At 44.3% G+C, this 18109-nt stretch overlaps 1 protein-coding gene across 1 annotated transcript in view; it reads left to right on the top strand.

The window, feature by feature from the left end:
* Positions 1-484: 484 nt before the first annotated feature.
* The window catches only part of LOC115187510 (solute carrier family 15 member 1-like), a gene marked incomplete at its 5' end in the record, with an annotated part of 57593 nt that continues 39968 nt past the window's right edge, over positions 485-18109 (top strand). The window contains 11 exon segments of the mRNA XM_029746509.1: positions 485-519; positions 6903-6987; positions 10224-10365; positions 11507-11626; positions 11804-11903; positions 13405-13495; positions 13967-14031; positions 14033-14051; positions 14233-14315; positions 17242-17288; positions 17290-17329. Of these exon segments, the coding sequence (XP_029602369.1) occupies positions 485-519; positions 6903-6987; positions 10224-10365; positions 11507-11626; positions 11804-11903; positions 13405-13495; positions 13967-14031; positions 14033-14051; positions 14233-14315; positions 17242-17288; positions 17290-17329 (827 nt within the window).

Here is an 18109-nt window from a genome sequence, read left to right as displayed (position 1 = left end):
TGGATATAGACAATAAAACCAGGATAAACATGAAATGCATTCAGTCCCGATTGAATCCATTTTCCTAGAATTTTAAATTAATTGTACTAATTTAATGCTAATTATATTTTGCTGTACTGAAGAAGGATATTTTTGGATCATTTTATCATTGATTCGATGTTCGGTCAGTTTGCGTGATTGTGTCAAGATTGAGTTTTTCCACATTCATTTTGTATTTCAATGTATAGGATTCATACAATACATTATATATACATAATGAACTCCCTAACCAATTTCCTTGAATGTGAGCAGCACATCGCTGTACTGGTATATGATGAGATGGAACCCCCTTTGTACAAACACCTTTTTTGCAGCTGTGGTCGCTGCCAAACACACTCTTCTTCGGCGTTCTGATAAGTTTAACACTGAACCGTCATCATGATTGTGTCATGAACTCTTTATTATGTTGGATAATGACTAAGCTGAACGCCTTTTCCCCTGACAGACAAACACATCGATGTGAAGAAGCCCAAAAGAAAGGTAAGAACCAGACCCCCCACACCTTTCATGCTCTGTCTGTCTCTGTTGTCTGTCTGTCTGTCTGTCTGTCGTCTGTCTGTCTGTCTGTCTGTCTGTCTGTCTGTCTGTCTGTCTGTCTGTCTGTCTGTCTGTCTGTCTGCCTGCCTGTCTGTCTGTCTGTCTGTCTGTCTGTCTGTCTGTCTGTCTGTCTGTCTGTCTGTCTGTCTTCTCTCTCTCGCTCTCTCTCTCTCCACTCTCTGTCTCTCTCTCTGTCTCTCTCTCTCTGTCTTCCTCTCTCTGTCTCTCTCTCTCTCTCTCTCTCTCTCTCTCTCTCTCTCTCTCTCTCTCTCTCTCTCTCTCTCTCTCTCTCTCTCTCGGGTTGTTTATCTTTTTCATCAACTTGCAGTTTCACTCAAAGCTGTCGTTAAGAAAATATTTCATGTAAGTACCAACATGCATGATTATAAGGTCCAGTTATATGTGCGTTCTCACTGTCTATCATTCTGTTATCCCTCCTCTATTCATCGCAGTTCCAGTGAAACTGTTACACAATATGCTTGTGTTTCTAGCTCCAACAGTAATACCTAGCAATATGCTTGTGTTTCTAGCTCCAACAGTAATACCTAGCAATATGCTTGTGTTTCTAGCTCCAACAGTAATACCTAGCAATATGCTTGTGTTTCTAGCTCCGTCAGTAATACCTAGCAATATGCTTGTGTTTCTAGCTCCAACAGTAATACCTAGCAATATGCTTGTGTTTCTAGCTCCAACAGTAATACCTAGCAATATGCTTGTGTTTCTAGCTCCGTCAGTAATACCTAGCAATATGCTTGTGTTTCTAGCTCCAACAGTAATACCTAGCAATATGCTTGTGTTTCTAGCTCCAACAGTAATACCTAGCAATATGCTTGTGTTTCTAGCTCCAACAGTAATACCTAGCAATATGCTTGTGTTTCTAGCTCCAACAGTAATACCTAGCAATATGCTTGTGTTTCTAGCTCCAACAGTAATACCTAGCAATATGCTTGTGTTTCTAGCTCCAACAGTAATACTTTGCAATATGCTTGTGTTTCTAGCTCCAACAGTAATACCTAGCAATATGCTTGTGTTTCTAGCTCCAACAGTAATACTTTGCAATATGCTTGTGTTTCTAGCTCCAACAGTAATACCTAGCAATATGCTTGTGTTTCTAGCTCCAACAGTAATACCTTGCAATATGCTTGTGTTTCTAGCTCCAACAGTAATACCTAGCAATATGCTTGTGTTTCTAGCTCCAACAGTAATACCTAGCAATATGCTTGTGTTTCTAGCTCCAACAGTAATACCTAGCAATATGCTTGTGTTTCTAGCTCCAACAGTAATACCTAGCAATACGCTTGTGTTTCTAGCTCCAACAGTAATACCTAGCAATATGCTTGTGTTTCTAGCTCCAACAGTAATACTTTGCAATATGCTTGTGTTTCTAGCTCCAACAATGCTATAATACCTAGCAATTATATAGGATGTGTATAGACAGTAGTTATATAGGATGGAGAGTATATATAGTATGGGCAGTATAAGAATAGAAAAGGTGTGTACTGCAGTAGTTATGTAGGATGATCCAGTCTACAGACAATCCCAAATTACAAAGGGAAAACCAGTCTACAGACAATCCCAGATTACAAAGGGAAAACCAGTCTACAGACAATCCCAGATTACAAAGGGAAAACCAGTCTACAGACAATCCCAGATTACAAAGGGAAAACCAGTCTACAGACAATCCCAGATTACAAAGGGAAAACCAGTCTACAGACAATCCCAGATTACAAAAGGAAAACCAGTCTACAGACAATCCCAGATTACAAAGGGAAAACCAGTCTACAGACAATCCCAGATTGCAAAGGGAAAACCAGTCACGTCACGGACACCGACGTCTTGCTTCCAGACAAGCTAAACACCTTCTTCACCCGTTTTGAGGATAACACAGTGCCACTGACGCGGCCCGCTACCAGGGACTGTGGGCTCTCCTTCTCCGTGGCCGCCGCGAGTAAGACATTTAAACGTGTCAACCCTCGCAAGGCTGCCGGCCCAGATGGCATCCCCGGCCACGTCCTCAGAGCATGCGCAGACCAGCTGGCTGGTGCATTTACAGACATATTCAATCAATCCTTATCCCAGTCTGCTGTCCCCACATGCTTCAAGATGTCCACCATTGTTCCCATTCCCAAGAAAGCTAAGGTAACTGAACTAAATGACTATCGCCCTGTAGCACTCACTTCTGTCATCATGAAGTGCTTTGAGAGACTAGTCAAGGACCATACCACCTCTACCTTACCTGACACCCTAGACCCATTTCAGTTTGCTTACCGCCCCAATAGGTCCACAGACGATGCAATCGCCATCCCACTGCACACTGCCCTAACCCATCAGGACAAGAGGAATACCTATGTAAGAATGCTGTTCATTGACTATAGCTCAGCATTCAACACCATAGTGCCCTCCAAGCTCATCACTAAGGGGCCCTGGGTCTCAACCCCGCCCTGTGCAACTGGTTCCTGGACTTCCTGACGGGCCGCCCCCCAGGTGGTGAAGGTAGGAAACATCACCTCCACTCCGCTGATCCTCAACACTGGGGCCCCACAAGGGTGCATGCTCAGCCCCCTCCTGTACTTCCTGTTTATCCATGACTGCGTGGCCACGCACACCTCCAACTCAATCCTCAAGTTTGCAGACGACACAACAGTAGTAGGCTTGATTACCAACGATGACGAGACAGCCTACAGGGAGGAGGTGAGGGCTCTGGTGGAGTGGTACCAGGAAAGCAACCGCTCACCCAACGTCAACAAAACAAAGGAGATGATTGTGGACTTCAGGAAACAGCAGAGGGAGCACCCCCCTATCCACATCGACGGGACAGTAGTGGAGAAGGTGGAAAGTTTTAAGTTCTTCGGCGTACACATCACTGACGATCTGAAATGTTCCACCCACACAGACAGCGTGGTGAAGAAGGCGCACCAGAAATGTGGCTTGGCACCTAAAACCATCACAAACTTTTACAGATGCACAATTGAGAGCATCTTGTCGGGCTGTATCACCGCCTGGTACGGCAACTGCTCCGCCCATAACCGGAAGGCTCTCCAGAGGGTAGTGAGGTCTGCCCAACGCATCACCGGGGGCTAACTACCTGCCCTCCAGGACACCTACACCACCCGATGTCACAGGAAGGCCAAAAAGATCATCAAGGACAACAACCACCCGAGCCACTGCCTGTTCACCCCGCTATCATCCAGAAAGCGAGGTCAGAACAGGTGCATCAAAGCTGGAACCGAGAGACTGAAAAACAGCTTCTATCTCAAGGCCATCAGACTGTTAAATAGCCATCACTAGCCGGCTACCACCCAGTTACTCATTCCTGCACCTTAGAGGCTGCTGCCCCATATACATAGACATGGAATCACTGGCCACTTTAATAATGGAACACTAGTCACTTTAATAATGTTTACATACTGCTTTACTCATCTCATATGTATCTACTGTATTCTGTTCTACTGCTTTACTCATCTCATATGTATCTACTGTATTCTATTCTACTGTATTTTACTCATCTCATATGTATCTACTGTATTCTATTCTACTGTATTCTATTCTACTGCTTTACTCATCTCATATGTATCTACTGTATTCTATTCTACTGTATTCTATTCTACTGTATTCTGTTCTACTGCTTTACTCATCTCATATGTATCTACTGTATTCTGTTCTACTGCTTTACTCATCTCATATGTATCTACTGTATTCTATTCTACTGTATTCTATTCTACTGCTTTACTCATCTCATATGTATCTACTGTATTCTATTCTACTGTATTCTATTCTACTGTATTCTATTCTACTGCTTTACTCATCTCATATGTATCTACTGTATTCTGTTCTACTGCTTTACTCATCTCATATGTATCTACTGTATTCTATTCTACTGCTTTACTCATCTCATATGTATCTACTGTATTCTATTTTACTGTATTCTATTCTACTGTATTCTATTCTACTGCTTTACTCATCTCATATGTATCTACTGTATTCTGTTCTACTGCTTTACTCATCTCATATGTATCTACTGTATTCTGTTCTACTGCTTTACTCATCTCATATGTATCTACTGTATTCTATTCTACTGCTTTACTCATCTCATATGTATCTACTGTATTCTATTTTACTGTATTCTATTCTACTGTATTCTATTCTACTGCTTTACTCATCTCATATGTATCTACTGTATTCTATTTTACTGTATTCTATTCTACTGTATTCTATTCTACTGCTTTACTCATCTCATATGTATCTACTGTATTCTATTCTACTGTATTCTATTCTACTGTATATACTGTATTCTATTCTACTGTATTTTACTCATCTCATATGTATCTACTGTATTCTATTCTACTGTATTCTATTCTACTGTATTCTATTCTACTGTATTCTATTCTACTGCTTTACTCATCTCATATGTATCTACTGTATTCTATTTTACTGTATTCTATTCTACTGTATTCTATTCTACTGCTTTACTCATCTCATGTATCTACTGTATTCTATTCTACTGTATTCTATTCTACTGCTTTACTCATCTCATATGTATCTACTGTATTCTATTCTACTGCTTTACTCATCTCATATGTATCTACTACAAGCATTTAGTTAGATATTACTGCACTGTTGGAGCTGGGAACACAAGCATTTAGTTAGATATTACTGCACTGTTGGAGCTGGGAACACAAGCATTTAGTTAGATTATTTGTTGGAGCTGGGAGCACAAGCATTTAGTTAGATATTACTGTACTGTTGGAGCTAGAAACACAAGCATTTAGTTAGATATTACTGTTGGAGCTGGGAACAAAAGCATTTAGTTAGATATTACTGTACTGTTGGAGCTAGAAACACAAGCATTTAGTTAGATATTACTGTTGGAGCTGGGAACACAAGCATTTAGTTAGATATTACTGCACTGTTGGAGCTGGGAACACAAGCATTTAGTTAGATACTACTGTTGGAGCTGGGAACACAAGCATTTAGTTAGATATTACTGTTGGAGCTGGGAACACAAGCATTTAGTTAGATACTACTGCACTGTTGGAGCTGGGAACACAAGCATTTAGTTAGATACTACTGTTGGAGCTGGGAACACAAGCATTTAGTTAGATATTACTGTTGGAGCTGGGAACACAAGCATTTAGTTAGATACTACTGTTGGAGCTGGGAACACAAGCATTTAGTTAGATATTACTGATGGAGCTGGGAACACAAGCATTTAGTTAGATATTACTGCACTGTTGGAGCTGGGAACACAAGCATTTAGGTAGATTTTACTGTTGGAGCTGGGAACACAAGCATTTAGTTAGATATTACTGCACTGTTGGAGCTGGGAACACAAGCATTTAGTTAGATATTACTGTTGGAGCTGGGAACACAAGCATTTAGTTAGATATTACTGATGGAGCTGGGAACACAAACATTTAGTTAGATATTACTGTTGGAGCTGGGAACACAAGCATTTAGTTAGATATTACTGTTAGAGCTGGGAACACAAGCATTTAGTTAGATATTACTGCACTGTTGGAGCTGGGAACACAAGCATTTAGGTAGATATTACTGTTGGAGCTGGGAACACAAGCATTTAGTTAGATATTACTGTTAGAGCTGGGAACACAAGCATTTAGTTAGATATTACTGCACTGTTGGAGCTGGGAACACAAGCATTTAGGTAGATATTACTGTTGGAGCTGGGAACACAAGCATTTAGTTAGATATTACTGTTGGAGCTGGGAACACAAGCATTTAGTTAGATATTACTGTTGGAGCTGGGAACACAAGCATTTAGTTAGGTATTATTGCACTGTTGGAGTTGGGAACACAAACATTTAGTTAGATATTACTGTTGGAGCTAGGAACACAGGCATTTAGTTAGATACTACTGTTGGAGCTGGGAACACAAGCATTTAGTTAGATATTACTGTTGGAGCTGGGAACACAAGCATTTAGTTAGGTATTATTGCACTGTTGGAGTTGGGAACACAAACATTTAGTTAGATATTACTGTTGGAGCTAGGAACACAGGCATTTAGTTAGATACTACTGTTGGAGCTGGGAACACAAGCATTTAGTTAGATATTACTGTTGGAGCTAGGAACACAAGCATTTAGTTAGATATTACTGTTGGAGCTAGAAACACAAGCATTTAGTTAGATACTACTGTTGGAGCTAGAAACACAAGCATTTAGTTAGATATTACTGTTGGAGCTAGGAACACAAGCATTTTGCTACACCCACAATAACATCTGCTAAACATGTGTATTTGCCAAATAACATTTGATTTGATTTGGTGACATAAAGGTGACCTCCAAATCCGTCTGCTCCTCTCTGTCCAGGTGGATGTCTGCGGGTATCCTCTCAGTATCTTCTTCATCGTGGTCAATGAGTTCTGCGAACGTTTCTCCTACTATGGCATGCGAGGTGAGCCAATCCCACAACACACCTCTCTATGTTAACAGATAGCAGAGCCAATCACACCTCTCTATGGTAACAGAGAGGAGAGCCAATCACACCTCTCTATGGTAACAGAGAGCAGAGCCAATCACACCTCTCTATGGTAACAGATAGCAGAGAGGTGAGCCAATCACACCTCTCTATGTTAACAGATAGCAGAAAGGTGAGCCAATCACACCTCTCTATGTTAACAGATAGCAGAGAGCAGAGCCAATCACACCTCTCTATGTTAACAGATAGCAGAGAGCTGAGCCAATCACACCTCTCTATGTTAACAGATAGCACAGAGCAGAGCCAATCACATCTCTCTATGTTAACAGATAGCAGAGAGCAGAGCCAATCACACCTCTCTATGTTAACAGATAGCAGAGAGCAGAGCCAATCACACCTCTCTATGTTAACAGATAGCAGAGAACTGAGCCAATCACACCTCTCTATGTTAACAGATAGCAGAGCCAATCACACCTCTCTATGTTAACAGATAGCAGAGAGCAGAGCCAATCACATCTCTCAATGTTAACAGATAGCAGAAAGGTGAGCCAATCACACCTCTCTATGTTAACAGATAGCAGAGAGCAGAGCCAATCACACCTCTCTATGTTAACAGATAGCAGAAAGGTGAGCCAATCACACCTCTCTATGTTAACAGATAGCAGAGAGCAGAGCCAATCACACCTCTCTATGTTAACAGATATCAGTGTTTACTACAGAATGTAAATAAGTCTTTGGTAACTCTGTTGTGGTTCTGTTCTCCTCCCTAGTGGTGCTGGTGCTGTAGATGGACATATTGAGTGGTTCTGTTCTCCTCCCTAGCAGTGCTGGTGCTGTAGATGGACATATTGAGTGGTTCTGTTCTCCTCCCTAGTGGTGCTGGTGCTGTAGATGGACATATTGAGTGGTTCTGTTGTGGTTCTGTTCTCCTCTCTAGCGGTGCTGGTGCTGTAGATGGACATATTGAGTGGTTCTGTTCTCCTCCCTAGTGGTGCTGGTGCTGTAGATGGACACATATACACATATATCAACAGCACTGCACCCCCCACAGCTACTCGCCCAAGCCTCCCCCATTTCTCCTTCTCCCAAATCCATTCAGCTGATGTTCTGAAAGAGCTGCAAAATCTGGACCCCTACAAATCAGCTGGGCTTGACAATCTGGAACCTTTCTTTCTAAAATTATCTGCCGAAATTATTGCAACCCCTATTACTAGCCTGTTCAACCTCTCTTTCGTGTCGTCTGAGATTCCCACAGATTGGAAAGCAGCTGCTGTCATCCCCCTCTTCAAAGGAGGTGACACTCTTGACCCAAATTGCTACAGACCTATATCCATCCTACCCTGCCTTTCTAAGGTCTTCGAAAGCCAAGTCAACAAACAGATTACCGACTATTTTGAATCCCACCGCACCCTCTCCGCTATGCAATCTGGTTTCAGAGCTGGTCATGGGTGCACCTCAGCCACGCTCAAGGTCCTGAACGACATCGTAACCGCCATCGATAAGAAACATTACTGTGCTGCCGTATTCATTGACCTGGCCAAAGCTTTTGACTCTGTTAATCACCACATCCTCATCGGCAGACTTAGTAGCCTTGGTTTCTCAAACGATTGCGTCGCCTGGTTCACCAACTACTTCTCTGACAGAGTTCAGTGTGTCAAATCGGAGGGCCTACTGTCTGGACCTCTGGCAGTCTCTATGGGGGTACCACAGGGTTCAATTCTTGGGCCAACTCTTTTCTCTGTATACATAAATGATGTCGCTCTTGCTGCTGGTGAATCTCTGATCCACCTCTACGCAGACGACACCATTCTGTATACTTCTGGACCTTCTTTGGACACTGTGTTAACAACCCTCCAGACGAGCTTCAATGCCATTCAACTCTCCTTCCGTGGTCTCCAACTGCTCCTAAACACAAGTAAAACTAAATGCATGCTCTTCAACCGATCGCTGCCTGCACCTGCCCGCCCATCCAGCATAACTTCTCTGGACGGTTCTAACTTAGAATTTGTGGACAACTACAAATACCTGGTGTCTGGTTAGACTGTAAACTCTCCTTCCAGACTCACATCAATCATCTCCAATCCAAAGTGAAATCTAGAATTGGCTTCCTATTTCGCAACAAAGCATCCTTCACTCATGCTGCCAAACATACCCTCGTAAAACTGACCATCCTACCAATCCTCGACTTCGGCGATGTCATTTACAAAATAGCCTCCAATACCCTACTCAACAAGCTGGATGCAGTCTATCACAGTGCCATCCGTTTTGTCACCAAAGCCCCATATACAACCCACCACTGCGACCTGTATGCTCTCGTTGGCTGGCCTTCACTTCATAATCGTCGCCAAACACATTGGCTCCAGGTCATCTACAAGACCCTGCTAGGTAAAGTCCCCCCTTATCTCCGCTCACTGGTCACCATAGCAGCACCCACCTGTAGCACGCGCTCCAGCAGGTATATCTCTCTGGTCACCCCTAAAGCCAACTCCTCCTTTGGTCGTCTCTCCTTCCAGTTCTCAGCTGCCAATGACTGGAACGAACTACAAAAATCTCTAAAACTGGAAACACTTATCTCCCTCACTAGCTTTAAGCACCAGCTGTCAGAGCAGCTCACAGATCACTGCACCTGTACATAGCCCATCTATAATTCAGCCCAAACTACTACCTCTTCCCCTACTGTATTATTTATTTTATTTATTTTGCTCCTTTGCACCATATTATTTATATTTTAACTTTAACTTTCTTCAAACTACAAATCTACCATCCCAGTGTTTTTCTTGCCATACTTTATTTACTCTGCCACCATGGCATTTTTTTGCCTTTACCTCCATTATCTCACATCATTTGCTCACATTGTATATAGTCTTATTTTTTTCTACTGCATCATTGATTGTATGTTGTTTTACTCCATGTGTAACTCTATGTTTTTGTATGTTGTCGAACTGCTTTGCTTTATCTTGGCCAGGTCGCAATTGTAAATGAGAACTTGTTCTCAACTTGCCTACCTGGTTAAATAAAGGTGAAATAAATAAATAAAATAAATAAAATATTGAGTGGTTCTGTTGTGGTTCTGTTCTCCTCCCTAGCGGTGCTGGTCCTGTAGATGGACATATTGAGTGGTTCTGTTGTGGTTCTGTTCTCCTCCCTAGTGGTGCTGGTGCTGTAGATGGACATATTGAGTGGTTCTGTTGTGGTTCTGTTCTCCTCCCTAGCGGTGCTGGTCCTGTACTTCAGGTACTTCCTGAAGTGGGACGATGACCTGTCCACCTCTATCTATCACACCTTCATCGCTCTCTGCTACCTGACTCCTATACTGGGGGCCATAGTGGCCGACTCCTGGCTCGGGAAGTTCAAGTGAGTCCAAACCCAGTACATCAACTTGTTATCTGATGTTCCATAGAATAACTGGGGATTGTAGTTCCCTTGCTTGTAGTTGTCAGCCCTCCTGGTAAATCCCTTTCATTTGTTTTTCTCCCCCTCTCTCTCTCCCTCTCTCTCTCCTCTCTCTCTCCCCTCTCTCGCTCTTCCTCTCTCCCTCTCTCTCTCTCTCCTCTCTCTCTCTCCTCTCTTTACTCTCTCTCCCTCTCTCCCCCCTCTCCTCTCTCTCCCTCTCCCCCTCTCTCTCCCTCTCTCTCCTCTCCCTCTCTCCCCTCTCTCTCTCGCTCTCTCTCTTTCCTCTCTCTCTTTCCTCTCTGTCCCTCTCCCTCCCCCTCTCTCTTTCTCTCTCTCTCCCTCTCTCCCCTCTCTCTCCCTCTCTCTCTCTCTTTTCCTCTCTCCCTCTTCTCTTTCCTCTCTCTCTTCCTCTCTCTCCCTCTCCCCCCCTCTCTCTTCTCCTCTCTCCCCTCTCTCTCCCCTCTCTCCCCTCTCTCTCCCTCTCTCTCCTCTCTCTTTCCTCTCTCTCTCCCCTCTCTCCCCTCTCTCTCCCTCTCTCTCTCTCTCTTCCTCTCTCTCCCTCTCTCTCTTTCCTCTCTCTCTTCTCTCTCCCTCTCCCTCCCCCTCTCTCTTTCCTCTCTCTCCCTCTCTCTCTTTCCTCTCTCTCTTTCCTCTTTCCCTCTCCTCCCCTCTCTCTCTCCCTCTCTCCCTCCTCCTCCCCTCTCTCTCCCTCTTCTCCCTCTCTCCCCTCTCTCTCTTCCTCCTCTCTTTCCTCTCTCTCTTTCCTCTCTCTCTTTCCTCTCTCTCTTCCTCTCTCTCTCCCCTCTCTCGCTCTTCCTCTCTCTCTCTTTCCTCTCTCTCCCCTCTCCCCTCCCTCCCTCTCTCTCCTCCCTCCCCCTCTCCCCTCTCTCTCCCTCTCCCTCCCTCTCTCTTTCCTCTCTCTCCCCCTCTCTCTCTCCCTCCCTCCCCTCTTTCCTCTCTCTCTCCCCTCTCTCTCCCCCCCTCCCCCCCTCTTTCCTCTCTCTCCCCTCTCTCCCCTCCCTCCCTCCCCTCTCTCTCTCTCCCCTCTACCTCTCTCCCTCCCTCTCCCTCCTATCCTCCCCTCTCTCCCCTCTCTCCCCAGGACTATTGTCTATTTATCCATCGTCTATACGGTGGGACAGGTTGTCATGGCAGTAAGCGCCATCCACGACATCACAGACACGGACCGGGACGGGACCCCTGACAACATGACCTTCCATGTGTAAGTTCATCTGTTGTTCACCTTAAACACAACCTCCTAGATAAGCCTGTACCACAGGCTACAGTACAGCGTTGTAAAAAAGATTAGAGTTGTGTAAACTTAGTCAATCAAGTTGACTGAACTTCTATGATATGAGTTCTATTAGTTGAAGTGCTAAGTGCTGTTGTCTCCCCTCAGGGCCATGTCTATGGTTGGCCTGTTCCTCATCGCTCTGGGGACGGGGGGCATCAAACCCTGTGTCGCTGCCTTCGGAGGAGACCAGTTTGAAGACCACCAGGTTGGTAACACTAGCGGAGCAGCCATTTTAGAGTCTCTACCGACCTCGATCATTACGTGGTATAGACTCCATTTTAGAGTCTCTACCGACCTCGGTCATTACGGTAGTGTAGACTACATTTTAGAGTCTGCCTCGGTCATTACGGTGGTGTAGACTCCATTTTAGAGTCTCTACCGACCTCGGTCATTACGGTAGTTTAGACTCCATTTTAGAGTCTGCCTCGGTCATTACGGTAGTTTAGACTACATTTTAGAGTCTGCCTCGGTCATTAAGGTAGTGTAGACTACATTTTAGAGTCTGCCTCGGTCATTTCGGTGGTGTGGACTCCATTTTAGAGTCTGTCTCTACCGACCTCGGTCATTACGGCAGTTTAGACTCCATTTTAGAGTCTGTCTCGGTCATTACGGTGGTGTGGACTCCATTTTAGAGTCTGTCTCTACCGACCTCGGTCATTACGGTAGTTTAGACTCCATTTTAGAGTCTGCCTCGGTCATTACGGTAGTGTAGACTACATTTTAGAGTCTGCCTCGGTCATTACGGTAGTGTGGACTCCATTTTAGAGTCTGCCTCGGTCATTACGGTAGTGTAGACTCCATTTTAGAGTCTGCCTCGGTCATTACGGTAGTGTGGACTCCATTTTAGAGTCTGCCTCGGTCATTACGGTGGTGTAGACTCCATTTTAGAGTCTGCCTCGGTCATGCGGTAGTTTAGACTCCATTTTAGAGTCTGCCTCGGTCATTACGGTGGTGTGGACTCCATTTTAGAGTCTGCCTCGGTCATACGGTGGTGTAGACTCCATTTTAGAGGGTTATGGTTAGGTAGTTACGGTAGTGGTAGACTCCATTTTAGAGGGTTAGGGTTAGTTACGGTAGTGTAGACCCCATTTTAGAGTCATTTAGAGGGTTAGGGTTAGTTACGGTAGTGTAGACTCCATTTTAGAGTCATTTTAGAGGGTAGGGTAGTTACGGTAGTGTAGACTCCATTTTAGAGGGTTAGGGTTAGTTACGGTAGTGTAGACTCCATTTTAGAGTCATTTTAGAGGGTTAGGGTTAGGGTTAGTTACGGTAGTGTCGACTCCAGATGATCAGCATGTTTTATCAATGTGTCTTCAGTCATTATCAGTGCTGATGGTGCTGATTCAGCAGAACACCTTCCAGATGGTTGTTTATTAACATCAGCCCTGGTTACCTGCTGGAAGGGGCATTTAGGTCAAAGGTTACAGAGCGTCATGTTGCTGAATGTGGATGAATCTGAACACCTTGATTCTCCAGCAGATAGATGGTGCTGCTCTGTTTGCTGGCTAGTTATGGTTAGACACAAGTGTCAAGGTCAGATGTTTTTAAAACCTGGTCTCCTGTCCATGTCTCCTGTCCATGTCTCCTGTTATAAACCTGTTCTCCTGTCCATGTCTCCTGTCCATGTCTCCTGTCCATGTCTCCTGTCCATGTCTCTGTCCATGTCTCCTGTCCATGTCTCCTGTCCACTTCTCCTGCGTCTCCAGGAGAAACAGAGGAGCACGTTCTTCTCCATCTTCTACCTGTCAATCAATGCTGGTAGTCTCCTGTCCACCGTCATCACACCCATCCTCAGAGGTACGTCGATAATCTCTCTCTAAACTAGCACAATACCTGGTCAGACTGTAGACTACTAACCCTAAACTAGCACAATACCTGGTCAGACTGTAGACTACTAACCCTAAACTAGCACAATACCTGGTCAGATGTAGCTACTAACCCTAAACTAACACAATACCTGGTCAGACGGTAGACTACTAACCCTAAACTAGCACAATACCTGGTCAGACTGTAGACTACTAACCCTAAACTAGCACAATACCTGGTCAGACTGTAGACTACTAACCCTAAACTAACACAATACCTGGTCAGACTGTAGACTACTAACCCTAAACTAACACAATACCTGGTCAGACTGTAGACTACTAACCCTAAACTAACACAATACCTGGTCAGACGTTACATGACCATCGTTATGCCTGTGTAATAGGGCCAGTTTCTCCATCCAGTAGCCCAGTAATTCAGGAGCATGTTTGTTCCCTCCTCCAGGCCAGGAGTGCGGTATCCACTCCCAACAGAAGTGTTATCCTCTGGCCTTCGGCGTCCCTGCAGCCCCTCATGGTGGTGGCTCTCAGTTGAGTACTGTTACCCTCGTTTTATAACCCTGTCCTCTTTAACACTACGTGGAGGAGCTTCCTTCCTCTCCTCGCCTATATCAATCATCAGTATTGATCTGAAATCTGTCTGTCCGTAGGATCTCACATGTGACTCTCTGTCGAGTTAACAGAGGTGGACGTCTTTCTGTGTTTCCACAGTCGTGTTCATTATGGGCAGTGGCATGTACAACAAGACTGCTCCTAAAGGCAACATTATGCTGGAGGTCTGCAAGTGTATCGGGGTAAGACAGTCTAGTAACATGCAGACAGTAAGGGATGAGACAGTCTAGTAACATACAGACAGTAAGTGATGAGACAGTCTAATACCATACAGACAGTAAGGGATAAGACAGTCTAATAACATACAGACAGTAAGGGATGAGACAGTCTAATACCATACAGACAGTAAGGGATGAGACAGTCTAATACCATACAGACAGTAAGGGATGAGACAGTCTAATACCATACAGACAGTAAGGGATAAGACAGTCTAATACCATACAGACAGTAAGGGATGAGACAGTCTAATAACATACAGACAGTAAGGGATGAGACAGTCTAATAACATACAGACAGTAAGGGATGAGACAGTCTAATACCATACAGACAATAAGGGATGAGACAGTCTAATACCATACAGACAGTAAGGGATGAGACAGTCTAATACCATACAGACAGTAAGGGATGAGACAGTCTAATACCATACAGACAGTAAGGGATGAGACAGTCTAATAACATACAGACAGTAAGGGATGAGACAGTCTAATACCATACAGACAGTAAGGGATGAGACAGTCTAATACCATACAGACAGTAAGGGATGAGACAGTCTAATAACATACAGACAGTAAGGGATGAGACAGTCTAATAACATACAGACAGTAAAGGTACCATACAGACAGTAAGGATGAGACAGTCTAATAACATACAGACCGTAAGGGATGAGACAGTCTAATACCTAACAGACAGTAAGGGATGAGACAGTAAGGGATGATGACAGTCTAATACCATACGACAGTAAGGGATGAGACAGTCTAATACCATACAGACAGTAAGGGATGAGGAGGTCTAATACCATACAGACAGTAAGGGATGAGACAGTCTAGTAACATACAGACAGTAAGGGATTGAGACCAGTCTAGTAACATACAGACAGTAAGGGATGAGACAGTCTAATACCATACAGACAGTAAGGGATGAGACAGTCTAATACCATACAGACAGTAAGGGATGAGACAGTCTAATACCATACAGACAGTAAGGGATAAGACAGTCTAATACCATACAGACATTAAGGGATGAGACAGTCTAATAACATACAGACAGTAAGGGATGAGACAGTCTAATAACATACAGACAGTAAGGGATGAGACAGTCTAATACCATACAGACAATAAGGGATGAGACAGTCTAATACCATACAGACAGTAAGGGATGAGACAGTCTAATAAAATACAGACAGTAAGGGATGAGACAGTCTAATACCATACAGACAGTAAGGGATGAGACAGTCTAATACCAATACAGACAGTAAGGGATGATAACATACAGACAGTAAAGGATGAGACAGTCTAATACCATACAGACAGTAAGGGATGAGACAGTAAGGGATGAGACAGTCTAATACCATACAGACAGTAAGGGATGAGACAGTCTAATACCATACAGACAGTAAGGGATGATAACATACAGACAGTAAGGGATGAGACAGTCTAATAACATACTGACAGTAAGGGATGAGACAGTCTAATACCATACAGACAGTAAGGGATGATAACATACAGACAGTAAGGGATGAGACAGTCTAATACCATACAGACAGTAAGGGATGAGACAGTCTAATACCATACAGACAGTAAGGGATGATAACATACAGACAGTAAAGGATGAGACAGTCTAATACCATACAGACAGTAAGGGATGAGACAGTAAGGGATGAGACAGTCTAATACCATACAGACAGTAAGGGATGAGACAGTCTAATACCATACAGACAGTAAGGGATGAGACAGTCTAATAACATACAGACAGTAAGGGATGAGACAGTCTAATACCATACAGACAGTAAGTGATGAGACAGTCTAATACCATACAGACAGTAAGGGATGAGACAGTCTAATACCATACAGACAGTAAGGGATGAGACAGTCTAATACCATACAGACAGTAAGGGATGAGACAGTCTAATAACATACAGACCGTAAGGGATGAGACAGTCTAATACCATACAGACAGTAAGGGATGAGACAGTCTAATACCATACTGACAGTAAGGGATGAGACAGTCTAATACCATACAGAAAGTAAGGGATGAGACAGTCTAATACCATACAGACAGTAAGGGATGATAACATACAGACAGTAAGGGATGAGACAGTCTAATACCATACTGACATTAAGGGATGAGACAGTCTAATACCATACTGACAGTAAGGGATGAGACAGTCTAATACCATACAGACAGTAAGGGATGAGACAGTCTAATACCATACAGACAGTAAGGGATGAGACAGTCTAATAACATACAGACAGTAAGGGATGAGACAGTCTAATACCATACAGACAGTAAGGGATGAGACAGTCTAATATCATACAGACAGTAAGGGATGAGACAGTCTAATACCATACTGACAGTAAGGGATGAGACAGTCTAGTAACATACAGACAGTAAGGGATGAGACAGTCAAATAACATACAGACAGTAAGGGATGAGACAGTCTAATAACATACAGACAGTAAGGGATGAGACAGTCTAATAACATACAGACAGTAAGGGATGAGACAGTCTAATACCATACAGACAGTAAGGGATGAGACAGTCTAATAACATACAGACAGTAAGGGATGAGACAGTCTAATACCATACAGACAGTAAGGGATGAGACAGTCTAATACCATACTGACAGTAAGGGATGAGACAGTCTAGTAACATACAGACAGTAAGGGATGAGACAGTCTAATACCATACAGACAGTAAGGGATGAGACAGTCTAATACCATACAGACAGTAGGGGATGAGACAGTCTAATACCATACAGACAGTAGAAGACTTGCAGTGTCGTATCTTTCCATGTGAAACTCTGCAGGATGTGAATGTGATATTCAACAACAACGTCTGGATTTGGAGCAGAGCTGTTAGGTGTTTTTGTGTTCTTTCGCTCCTCTATAGTTTGCGGTAAAGAACCGCCTCAGGCATCGCAGCAAGAAGTTCCCTAAGAGAGGAACAACTGGATGGCTGGGCCGATGAGAAGTATGACGTAGGTCCAATGCTCATTGTTCTATGGGAAAACCAGGCACTACCAAAATAGCAGTTCATATAACTGTTGAAAATGAAAGTCAACTGAAGGATGGTTTACAACACAAGAGAACTCATTAATAAATCCTTCTTTCTCCTCCTCCTCTCTTCCTCCTCTCCTCTCTCGTCTCCTCTCCTCTCCTCTCCTCTCTGATCTCCTCCTCCTCCCCGTCCTCCTCTCTCCTCCTCCTCTCCTCTCTCCTCCTCCTCTGCTCTCTCTCTTCCTCTTCCTCTTCCTCCTCCTCTCCTCCTCCTCTCCTCCTCCTCTCTTCCTCTCCTCCTCCTCCTCTCCTTCCTCTCCTCCTCCTCTCCTCTCCTCTCCTCTCCTCTCCTCTCCTCTCCTCCCTCCCTGTCCTCCTCTCTCCTCCTCCTCTCCTCTCTCCTCCTCTTCCTCCTCCTCTCCTCCTCCTCTCTTCCTCCTCTCTTCTCTCCTCCTCCTCCTCTCCTCTCCTCTCCTCCCCGTCCTCCTCTCTCCTCCTCCTCTCCTCTCTCCTCCTCTTCCTCCTCCTCCTCTCTTCCTCCTCTCTTCTCTCTTCCTCCTCCTCTCCTCTCCTCTCCTCTCCTCCCCCCTCCCCCTCCTCATCCTCCTTCCCTCCCTCTCCTCTCTTCCTCCTCCTCCTCTCATCCTACCCCTCCTCTCTTCTTCCCCCTCCTCTCTTCCTCCTCCTCTCCTCCTCCTCTCCTCTCCTCCCTCTCCTCTCCTCCTCCTCCTCCTCCTCCTCTCCTTCCTCTCCTCTCCTCC

The sequence above is a fragment of the Salmo trutta genome, unplaced genomic scaffold, assembly GCF_901001165.1.
Source record: "Salmo trutta unplaced genomic scaffold, fSalTru1.1, whole genome shotgun sequence".
Classification (NCBI taxonomy): Eukaryota; Metazoa; Chordata; class Actinopteri; order Salmoniformes; family Salmonidae; genus Salmo; species Salmo trutta.
The sequence above is the reverse complement of the archived record's forward strand: the minus strand, read 5'-3'. Positions and strand labels throughout refer to the sequence as shown.